The sequence below is a fragment of the Eucyclogobius newberryi genome, unplaced genomic scaffold (genome assembly GCF_026437365.1).
Source record: "Eucyclogobius newberryi isolate DKJ021-1_F unplaced genomic scaffold, fEucNew1.0.hap1 SCAF_20, whole genome shotgun sequence".
Taxonomy (NCBI): Eukaryota; Metazoa; Chordata; class Actinopteri; order Gobiiformes; family Gobiidae; genus Eucyclogobius; species Eucyclogobius newberryi.
This window is the reverse complement of record NW_027315835.1, coordinates 3,942,332-3,954,496: the sequence shown is the minus strand read 5'-3', so window position 1 is coordinate 3,954,496 and position 12,165 is coordinate 3,942,332. Positions and strand designations below refer to the sequence as shown.

The 12,165-nt window shown below is 44.8% G+C and overlaps 1 protein-coding gene across 1 annotated transcript in view; it reads left to right on the top strand.

The window, feature by feature from the left end:
* The first annotated feature begins 11,933 nt into the window (after positions 1-11,933).
* LOC140369136 (zinc finger protein 503-like) overlaps positions 11,934-12,165 on the top strand; it is a 3,942-nt gene continuing 3,710 nt past the window's right edge. The window contains exon 1 of the mRNA XM_072456392.1: positions 11,934-12,165. This exon is cut by the window's right edge and continues 20 nt beyond it. Coding sequence (XP_072312493.1) covers positions 11,961-12,165 — 205 coding nt within the window. The 5' untranslated portion in view covers positions 11,934-11,960.

Here is a 12,165-nt window from a genome sequence, read left to right as displayed (position 1 = left end):
AACGTTGCAATATTCACCAAAGGCTTGTCAAGACATTTAAAAGGAAAAAGTAGGACATGGATAATTATCACAAAAACATCGCTCTCAATTTTAGAACTTTGTATTTGGGCCTCAGAACTCCTGCCACGCACACAATACATGGATCCACCTTTGGAACGTACTTTTGGCGGCAGGAAAAAAGGCAATTACAAAGAAATGAACGACACAAACATCACCAACGATGAAGGACTGGACCAGGCATCAGGCAAATGGAAAAACTAACATTTGTGGGACTTAGTTTGACCGATTGTGAACCTTTCATTTGGGCCTTTTATTAAAACAAATCTTTTTTTTAATCCCAATTCATCTTTTTCACGATTGTGTTTCTTGTGTTGGTTGTAATTTTATTTTTCATTCATAATTTCACTCTCTTAATTTATCAATAAGTATCATTCCGTTAGGTGAGTATCGTGATAATATCGAACCGCGGGTATTGTTACATCACAGCTTTAAATGTACTTGTACTTGTACTTGTAGTTGTACTTGTACTTACCAGAACATGAAAAAAGAAAGAAAAACTAGCCGTTATGAAAAGGTTTAAATACCAAAAACGAACAATCACAAGATCCGACGCTTCTTCAAACGTCACTTTGCTTCCGACGCATTTGAACCACGCTGCGTCCGCTCAAACGTCTACAACCTCAAACCGTTCAGCAAGTAGTTCCTTGTAAGTTACAATAAAAAACGTCCTTCCCGTCATACGCCGTAATCTGCCTAAACCTGTCACGCCGCCGGGCTCACGTCTGCTTCTCCTCTGAAGTTCGCACAAAGTTGCGAAGCCCGTAATATGGCAGCTGTCGCCTCGGATCGTAGCGTTAGCGCCCGACGCTAACTCCGACCTGCCAGGCGCCTCACACCTTGGAGGTCGGACAGCTCCGTAATCTGCATCGGCTTTGCCTCCCGCTCCGGACGGGCTTTGACTAATCAGGCGGACGGGCGGAAGGGAGACGGGGCCGCTCCTCGTCGCGTCGCCGGTCGTCGGGCGGGACGGCGGGAGTTTGAGAGTTTGTGCACGTGATGTGGAAGAGTCTGACAAGGAGGGAAGGGAGGGAAGGGAGGAGGCGGAGATCAGAGGAACAGCCAAGGTGAGCGCTGTGGGACGTTATCAGAAGATGCACGAGCTGTAATACGCCATGACGACTGTTACCGTAACTGCTCCGACAGTTACGCTTAAAGGCGAGGCCTTCGGGAAACATCTGAAGGCTTCGTTTCTTGTCGTAGTTTGTTGGTTTTTGCTGCGTTTTTAAATGTAAGACAAGGCAAGTTTCTTTGTCGAGCACATTTCATACACGAGGCAGTTCAAAGTGCTTTAAAATCACAAAGAAATTCCAGACCTCATACATGGCATTCCAGACACTCTTTCACAGATTAATTTGATATTGCAGCATGACAGGCGTCTCCGGGATGGACACGTCACTTTTAGATTGATTCTTTCCCATATCAGCGCGCTATGTGCAGAATTTACACAAAGAAAAAACTTTTTTGACTATCTAAAACAAAATAAAGTCACTCTCAAAAATAAAATTTTAAAAAAATTTGAAAGATGTGTTTTGGACCAGTGTTTGCTGGGTAATTTCCTAGTGTGATGTCATCAACTACAACCAGGAAGTGAAATTATGAACCTAAAAAATGTTTATTATATTTAGCAAAATTCAAAATACATTCATCTTAACTGCTCCGTGAGTCGTCCGGCCTGTAGGGGGCGCTATAGACACGTCTCAAACAACAAAAGAGCTCAAAGAAAATCATACAGAGGAAAAAAAAGTAGCGATGTTTAAAGTGCGGCATTGTTCAGTGCAATAAACGCTTCCATTTCCAGTCACGTATACGTCCGCTTTGTTCGCTTTAGTTCCCGTAAGTTCTCCGCCTCCAACTCGACACGGGCTCGCTTTGACTTCCCGGCGTCACAAAAAACCCTCTTAAACACATAATATCCGTAATACCTCCGACACTTTCCTCCCATCACCTCCTTTTCAGTTCCACCTCCATCGCACGTCGCCGGGGCCATTTTCCTGTCACTTTCTCTCTCTTTTTTTGCCTTGAAAGCGAGAGAAAAAAAGAATCAGAAAAACCACCACCACACACACAACACACACAACACACAACACACACACACACACACAACACACACAACACACAACACACACACACACAACACACACACACACACACACACACAACACACACACTCCGGAGTCTAATTTCCCTGCACTTTAAAACATGCAGGGTGGATTACGGTGCTGTCGGAGGTGATGGGCCGCAATTTCAAAATGTCATTCTCTCGCCTCGGGGAAGGGAGAGAAAAAAAAGTACAAAAAAAAAAAGAAAAAAATCACAGACGCACAATGTCTCTCGCCAAGTTCGACACCGTGCGCCTCGTGCCAATTGACTCGTCGCCATTTACTTGTCAAGTCGCGAGGCCGGGCGGAGGTTAGGTAGGTTTATAATGACAGTATAAGACGTGGAGTTTAGCGCGCGCAAAGGTGTCGGAGTTACAACGCGGCGAGGGAAAATGTGGCGGCGGCAGCGACTCGGGTTCAGTGTGGATGTTTGGAAAGTGCTCTGAGGTGGATGAACGTGTGAACGGTTTGAGGAGGGGGAATGTGGGTCTTTTGTGTCAACTGAAAGCGACGGAATGTAGGGTTTGTTTTAGGGACGTATTGTTTTGGTGTTTGTTACAGGTCTGGTGGGCGCCATCGGCTTCACAAAACTGTTGATTTCTATTGCGGTATTTATCGCCGGTCGAACGAAGCCAAGCCAGATGAATTCATATTCACAGGAAATAAGCAAATGACATGCCCCAGAATAAAATTTAAATAATTAAAATTAAAATTAAATATAATATTAAATATAATATAATTAGATTAAATGTAATCTAAACTAAATTAAACTTTAATAAGATAAAGTACATATAAATTATAGTTTTACACCAACTGGGCCGGTATTTGAGGAGAAAACTTTTTAAAATCTGTAGAAAATGACAGGAAGTGACATCACACCAGGGACACACATTCCAGTCAAAGTTTATGAAGAATTTACACAAAGAATCAACTTTTTTGACTCTAAACATTAATTCAACAAAATGAAGTCGCTCTCAAATAATTGTGACATTAGAGGAGTTTTGGCCCAATGTTTGCTGGGTAATTTCCTAGTGTGATGTCATAAATTACAAACAGGAAGTGAAATTATAATGAGCTATTCTGGCATAACATTTTAGCAAAACTCAAAATATATTTATCTTAACTGCATTTTAGTTCGATAAGTCATCCGACCTGTAGGGGGCGCTTTAATCTGCACTAAAGATGCCTGTCGTGAGGTTTGCCTTCGACACTTCGCCACAAACTGGTGAAATGCGTTTAAATATGAACGCTTAAACTGACCGAAGCAGTGACATGACCTGGCATTTGACCTCAGTCAGGTCCAGGTCAGGGTCCAGGTCCAAGTCCAGGTCCAAGTCCAGGTCAGGGTCCAGATCCAAGTCCAGGTCCATGTCAGGGTCCAGGTCCGAGTTCAGGTCAGGGTCCAGGTCCAAGTCCAGGTCCAAGTCCAGGTCAGGGTCCAGATCCAAGTCCAGGTCCATGTCAGGGTCAAGGTCCGAGTTCAGGTCAGGGTCCAGGTCCGAGTCCAGGTCAGGGTCCAGGTCCAGGTCCAGGTCCAAGTCCAAGTCCAAGTCCAGGTCAGGGTCCAAGTCCAAGTCCAGGTCAGGGTCCAGATCCAATTACAAGTCCAGGTCAGGGTCCAGGTCCAAGTCCAGGTCAGGGTCCAGGTCCAAGTCCAGGTCAGGGTCCAGGTCCAGGTCCAGGTCCAGGTCCAAGTCCAAGTCCAAGTCCAGGTCAGGGTCCAAGTCCAAGTCCAGGTCAGGGTCCAGATCCAATTACAAGTCCAGGTCAGGGTCCAGGTCCAAGTCCAGGTCAGGGTCCAGGTCCAAGTCCAGGTCAGGGTCCAGGTTCAGGTCCAGGTCAGGGTCCAGGTTCAAGTCCAGGTCAGGGTTCAAGTCCAGGTCAGGGTCCAGGTCCAAGTCCAGGTCAGGGTCCAGGTTCAAGTCCAGGTCAGGGTTCAAGTCCAGGTCAGGGTCCAGGTCCAAGTCCAGGTCAGGGTCCAGGTACTTGTCCAGGTCCAGGTCAGAGTCCAGGTCCAGGTCCAGGTCCAAGCCCAGGTCAGGGTCCAGGGTCAGGGTCCTGGTCCAGGGTCCAGGTCCAGGTCCAAGCCCAGGTCAGGGTCCAGGGTCCAGGGTCAGAGTCCAGGGTCCAGGTCCAGGTCCAGGTCAGAGTCCAGGTCCAAGCCCAGGTCAGGGTCCAGGTACTTGTCCAGGTCCAGGTCAGAGTCCAGGTCCAGGTCCAGGTCCAAGCCCAGGTCAGGGTCCAGGGTCCAGGGTCAGGGTCCAGGGTCCAGGGTCCAGGTCAGAGTCCAGGTCCAGGTCCAGGTCCAGGTCCATGTCCGGGTCCAGGTCAGGGTCCTGGTCCAGGGTCCAGGTCCGGGTCCGGGTCCGGGTCCGGGTCCGGGTCCAGGTCCAGGTCCAGGCCCAGGCCCAGGTCCAGGTCCAGGCCCAGGTCCAGGTCCAGGCCCAGGTCCAGGTCCAGGTCCAGGTCCAGGCCCAGGTCCAGGCCCAGGTCCAGGCCCAGGTCCAGGTCCAGGTCCAGGTCCAGGCCCAGGTCCAGGTCCAGGTCCAGACCTCCTGCTCATTACGGCTTCATTAAAACATCGACCTCTCTCACGTCTGACACACTGTATTTATTAATGTAGCGAGGCCTTTTAACCTGTCAATCAAATCGTTTAAACGCTAAACTCCGCTCGAAAACGCCGCCGAACGGTCCAAAATCCACCGCATTGTGACAGTCGCCGTCTGTTGGACTGTTGGAGGTTTTTTGCTTTTCGTGACAAGGTCGAATTTACCCGTCATTTCCATACGTTTCTTGGCGAAGCGTTTAAGTTACGAGAGCTGAAAGCGGCGCTCTGCGAGAAGACGGCGACTTTTTGAAAGGTAAAATTACAGGTGTTCGAACGCTTTGCTATGAAGGAGTGAACGGCGAGCGCTCAGATGCAAAGGCGAGCGCTCAGATGCAAAGGCGAGCGCTCAGATGCAAAGGCGAGCGCTCAGATGCAAAGGCGAGCGCTCAGATGCAAAGGCGAGCGCTCAGATGCAAAGGCGAGCGCTCAGATGCAAAGGCGAGCGCTCAGATGCAAAGGCGAGCGCTCAGATGCAAAGGCGAGCGCTCAGATGCAAAGGCGAGCGCTCAGATGCAAAGGCGAGCGCTCAGATGCAAAGGCGAGCGCTCAGATGCAAAGGCGAGCGCTCTAGAGGTTTCACGAGTGTTTTCGTAAAACGCTGAAAATGGCTTCAAGCGTGATTATACGGGGTAAAAAAGAGGATATCTGCAAATGTTACTGGGACTTAAAGGGCCTCTGACGGGCGGAGCAACGCAGTGAACTAAAACGCAGTTAAGATAAATATATTTCGAATTTTGCCCAATTTTTTTTGAAATGTTACAGCAGGATAGCACATTTTTTTAGGTTTTTAATTTCACTTCCTGTTTGTAAATGATGACGTCACACTAGGAAATGTCACCATTTTTCTTTTATTTGACAAATAAAAATATATGAGAGCGACTTTATTTGGTTGAATTCATGTTTAGAGAGTCCAAAAAGTAGTTTCTTTGTGTAAATTATGCATAATCTTTGACTCGTGTGATGTCACTTCCTGTCATTTTTTACAGATTTTTCAACGTTTTCTCCACAAATACCTGCTCGATCGGTGTAAAAGTATAATATATATGTACAACAGGTATAACTACATGGTAGGAGTAGTAGTAGTAGTAGTAGTAGTAGTAGTAGTAATAGTAGCAGTAGTACAGTAGTAGTAGTAGTAGTAGAAATAGTAGTAGTAGTAGTAGTAATAGTAGCAGTAGTACAGTAGTAGTAGTAGTAGTAGAAGTGGTTTATTCCGTCATTTTACAGCTGAACAAGAATGTACATAACAACCATAAAATATATAATTTTTACTTGATTGAAATGCCTGAGCCTTTTTCACGTTAAAGCGTAGAATTCTAATAAAAGCAGCGTATCAGCATCAACAAGACAACACATAAGACTCTATACAGGAGTGTCCCTGCTGGGATGTCACTTCCTGTCATTTTTAACAGATTTTTCAACGTTTTCTCCACAAATACCTGCTCGATCAGTGTAAAACTATCAATCGAGCAGGTATTTGTGGAGAAAAACGTTATAAAATCTGGAGAGAAATGACAGGAAGTGACATCACACCAGGGACATATTATGTAAAACAGGTATAAATAAAGGGAGTGTCTGCAGAGCCGCGGCGCGCGGCCGAAACTGCCATGTTATTTTTGTGCCGGGTTAGGGTTAGGGTTAGCCATGAGGCTATAACGGGCTATAAGGGAAATGCTGCGGTCCCTGAAACTGCGCGGCCATTTGACCGCGCCGCGGCTCTCCTGCCACGGCCATAAATAAACCACATAAAGTCAAAATTTTAAAATTGTAAAAACCTGTCATAGGCAAAACGCAGATATAAACAGAAAATACGCTAAATGCATCTTTGTGAAACTTTTACTTCTGTCACGACTGCGTTTCCTCATCTTTAAACTGGATTTCGATTGATTCCTGCACGTTTGAGTTAATCCTTATTGTCCTTGAAAGCTGTTGTCACCTACCCCCTGTCCCCGCCCACATCCCCTGCACTCAGTAAACGCTGTCTCCTTTCAAATGTAGGCCGTGAAAAATCCAGCGATGAACCAAAATCGTTTCTTTGTTTACTTTTTGCGACAAACTGTGAATTACTCAAGTACTTTACTTAATTTGTGTTTTTGAAGAGTGCGCTCACGTGTGTCACTGCGGATTAAATATTGAAACAACGGCCCGGGCAGAACAATGACCAAAGCTCTTATTGTGACAGTCCGCATGACGTTTAAGTGCTTAATGCGTGTTGTATTATTCAGCTTTCATTAAACAGATGGATTTATGCCTCGTGTCCTCTGTCTTTACAATCAAACAGCAATATTTAATAACCCAGACATGAATTGTTGTAATGATTGATAGTTTGAGTTATTGTCGTTCATTTTTGTGGATATTACGTTAGAAAAAATGGGAAAAAAACGACAGTAAATGATGCAAAATGAATGAACAAATGAATTTTTATGAATGGTTAGTGTCCGTGGTTCTACTCGGGTTTAGAAATGTATTATTTATTTTAGTGCCTTCACTAAAAAGCATACAGTGTCTTTTAGTTTATTGTTGAAAATTCACTCATGCAAATGGAATGAGACAATAGATATTATTAAAGCAGAACTAAGTAACATTTTACCTTATTGAACGTCTTCCTAACTCCCTGTGATGGTTAAATATGTGTTTTTTTGGGGCGTTTGAAGCGTTCGTCGTCGCCCCCTGCTGTCTCTGGGCGGAAAACCAGCCTTTTTGACATCAACAACTCTCCTGAGAAACCCTGAACCTTTTTTCTTATTCTTTTTGTAATATATTTAGCAAAGTTAAATGTTTTTGTATGTAATTATACCGTCTTATCATGATGAAGTAAAAAACAGAAAAACATATTTTACGCCTGTTTTGACAACGTATTTTCTCAGCTTCAGGGGGAGGAGCTCTGTCGTACACCACAAGTACATCATGTGATAAAAACACAAATTTCACTGCAGTGGAGTCTAAAATTATATTATCTTTTTATGTTTGAACGTGTGATTCTGACTGGTATGGGTGGATCCCTCATTAACATACAGGAAACGGGGCATGGACACGCCCTTAAAAGGAAATTGGAATAGTGCAAAAGAAATACGCTCTCCGGTGTTCAAAAGGGGATCATTTAGAGTTGTTTTTATTATACATATATATATTTAAGTGTAGTAACTTTTCTTGCAGAGGACATGCCACCTGTTGTTCCGCAGTAGGGCATTAAACTTATCTCCAAAACGTTTACAGGCCTGATCTACGGAGAGGTGACCCTGCTAACTAGTGATACTGACTGAGGTATCGAAAACAGTTGATTCTTATGCAATAAAAAAAACAAAAAACATCCACTTTGAATCAATTTTGAAAGTTCAATTTTCGTTTATCTGCAAATAAATGTAATAATATACATTTTATTATTTTCATTACGAGCTGGGGTGGACCGAATGTAATAATTGCCAACGTGCGGCAAGTCAATATTATTTATACTGCGTTTTAATACAAAAGTCACTGATAAAGGGGCGGATAACATAAGATTGCTCTTCTTTCTGCTGCTTTTCATTAATTCTTTGCGTAACTGTGCGTCTCTGACCAAGTATTTTATATGTTACAAATTAAATAAATAAACAAATACAGAGAAATGCAAATACAGAAATACCGCATCAGTAATACTTGCCATCGTGGGACTTTTTTTATGAGCAGTAACAAAACCTGCGGCAAAGCAAAAACACCTTCACGGACTCGATCGGTCTTTTGAATCGTAGTTACCGTTTACCTTCGCCCCGCCCCCGCGCCCGCTCGGTGACCGCTTGGTGACCGCTCAGTGACCCGGTAGCTCCCGTTTTCAAACAAAGGCGTCACACCGAGTCACCCACCGAAAAACAAGCCCCCCGTTCGTTTTTGAGTCGCAAACTGTGGGCTCCTGGAATGCGCCGCCGCAGCCCATCCGTCACGGCCACAATGAAGGAGCTTTCGTCTTGACGCCCGGGATTTATGGTCGCCCTTCGCCGCCGCCGTAACTCAACCCGCCCTGTCGAGGAGTGACAGGCCGGTGCGGAAAACGGCGGCAGTGCGATCCGTCAAAAAACACTTGCATATGTTAAACTTTTGCCCGATCAGCAAGTCGTTTAAAGGCGTTTGAGTAATAAGATAAGTGGGGCCCGTTCAGTGGGAGAAGTGGGCACGGCTAATGATTCATGGCGAAGACAAAGAGGTGCTCGGCAAACGTCTTTGAACAAAGGGGGGGAGATTGCGAGGCGTTGGAAACGGCCGGAAATACGGTGGGAAAGTTTGCGCGCGGACGAGTTTGTTAAAACAACGGAAAGAGACACGCAATGTTACGTCAAAATGATAAGAAAATCACAAACAAATCGTGTTTTTTCAATGTTTTATCAAGTAGAGGCTGTAATAACTCGAAAAATCTGTGAAATATGAGCAAAAGAAACAACTTTTATGGTACTGCAACCAGAAAACAGGCCGCATAGGAACTAAAATGTCTTAAAATAAGTAATAGATGACAGATTAAATGTATGTTTTTACAGATATTGAAAAGTTTAATGTGGACAGTAGTTCACTAATATAAAAGAAGGTCGTCCATTTTGAGGCTGGTTGGGCGGGACCGTTCTTTGTGGAGTTTGCATGTTCTACCTGTGTCTGTGTGGTTTTGGGTACACACTGGTTCCTGTTTCTCAAATGCGGGCGCCGCCTCCTCTGAATATCCTCACGATTAATTTTACCTCAGAAAATTCCATTTATTTTTTAAAAATTTCTGATTTTTTTTTAAGACGTTTTCATGATTTTCTAATTTTGACTTTATTTGGTGTATTTATACCTGTTGTACATATAAATTATAGTTTTACACCAATCGAGTAGGTATTTGTGGAGAAAAGTAAAAAATCAGTAGAAAATGACAGGAAGTGACATCACACACTCGTTCCAGACTAAATGTATGCATGATTTACACAAAATAAACTACTTTTTTGACTCTCTAAATATTAATTCAACAAAAATAAAGTCACTCTCATATATTTTTATTTGTCAAATTAAAAAAAATATATTAGATAAGTTTAGGGTAATTTCCTAGTGTGACGTCATCAATTACAAACAGGAAGTAAAATGATAAACTTTACAATAAAATAACTATTCTGTGATAAAAGCTTCATTATTTTTAGCAAAATTTTAAATATAGTCATCTTAAATGTGTTTTAATGAGTTGTTTGTTTGGACACGATGGACCACGTGCTTCTCTGATTGGTTAATCATCCTGTCAATTTGTGAGTATCTCTATAACTGAGATACGTTTACCTGTTTTTTAATATTTCAAATACCATGTTAATGTGTTTTATGCTTTTATTTATTTATTGTGACTTTGTGTGTTTTTAACGTTGTGAAGCACTTTGAGTTGCACTTTGTACGAATTGTGCTCTTTAAACAAAATGTGATTAATTGAAAAGAAAAAAAAAGTTAACAAATAGGAAAATAAAAAGTAATTTCAGCTCCCAATTATTTATTTTCATTCATTTTTTGGCATATTTTAAGTGATGATTTTTTTTTAAATGTACTAATAAAGTTGCGCGACCCCTTTTTTGATACACATTTACCAAATTGATATAAAAAATGAAAAAAAAATCCTTTGTTTAAAAAATAACGTACTACAATGATATGTTTGTTATCTCATCGTCATAAGGCGCTGGTACAGCTGGCAGCCCGGTGTAAACGCTCTCTCTTCTCTCTCACACTTATTGTGCTTTATCTCCAATATTTTGTAAATATAGTTAGTATATTTTTTCTATTTTACTGTACGATAGGGACACGCGCTGGAATAGTTTTTTAATTCAACTGTTTTTGACTTTTTTCGGTTGGATTTGAGCGTTTTTCGTTGCGTTCGTTGTGTTGTTGTTGTTGTGACGTGAGCTAGCTCCGAGCGAGCCCACCAGCCCCCCCCGCGCCCTCCGGCCGCGCTAAAGTACGGCGTGTCGTCGGTACACGTTTATATACACGTTTATATGAAAGAGGAACTTCACGAACGATCGGGACACGCACTGGAATCGCTTTAAATTAACTTGTTTTGACTTTATTCGGCTGGATTGAGTGTTTTCGTCGTGTCGTTGCGATGTGTCTTGGCTCTGAGCCCCCCGGCTCCGCCCCCCGGCTCCGGCCCCGCCCCCCGGCTCCGGCCCCGCCCCCCGGCTCCGGCCCCGCCCCCCGGCCGGCGCCGTACCGCGTTTCCACAAAGGAGGAACTCATGAAACTGCGGAGAACAGTCGTCTTACCCGGAGATCGTCACGTTATCCCGTCGTAAAACTGACCTAACCTAATACTGATGTGCAATTCTGTCATATGTGCAATTACTGTTGGAATTCATGTGCAATTACTGTGAAATTCATGTGCAATCTATGTGCTGTCGTGACACATATTCATGTGCAATTACTGTCGGGATCACATGCAATGGTATTTATTTATTTATTTGTCTATGGGAGTTTTTATTTGTTTATAGGAGATCTTCTACTGAAAGTGTTTTTCAGACTTCCTATAAGTGATCTGTTCTTCTGTATCTACCTCTGTATCTTCCTGCGTTGCACCAATGAAATTTCCCCATGTGGGACAATAAAGGAACATCTTATCATCTGGCCCACGCTCCGTCCCTGATCGGCCCCCGAGCCACACTTGGGAACCTCCTGCTTTCGATGCATTAAAAAACACAACGAGAAAACATAAAAGTGAAAATCCCTTCATCATAAAAACAACACCTGCTCGGCCCTAAACGCACTTCTGAAGGTCATTAACATCTGCCCAGCGCGCGCTGTCCCCACCGCGCATGCGCCCGTCACGCGCGCTCCTGGTATAAAGCCTCAGTCCGGAGCGCACCGCGCGTTTAGTCCCGGAGAGAGCGCGTCTGCCCCGCTTGTCCCGGAGCCGAGGATCTGAACAACGGGACTTTACAACGACCGCGAGGGGCCGGAGCGCGTGCGCTGCGTCCCTCTTTTCAGACGCCCCGCTGCACACAGACCCCCCAGAGAGAGAGAGAGAGACCCCCGTCCCACCGGCCGCAGCGGATGAAGGAATAATAACCCTGGATCTCGTTTCACTTTTTCTTTTGGGGGATTTACAGTTCCGCTCGGTGCGTCTTTTTTCCGCCCGCCGCGCTTCCGTTTCTGCCGCGCGCGCGCGCCGCCCCCCCACGCCGAGGTGATGTCCCGCGCCGCTCTCGCCGCTCTCATCCCCGGGTCATGAGCACGTCGCCGGCGGTGTCAGCACTCACGAGGAACCCGAGCACCAGCGTGTGGAGGAGCGGCCCCGGCGCCGCGCGCAGCCCCGCGTCCCCGGCGGACCCCCAGCGCCAGGCCAAGCGACTCCCGATCAAGGCGCTCAAGATGCTGACGGCCCGCGCGGGACACATCCTGCACCCCGACTACCTCCAGCCGCTGCCCTCCA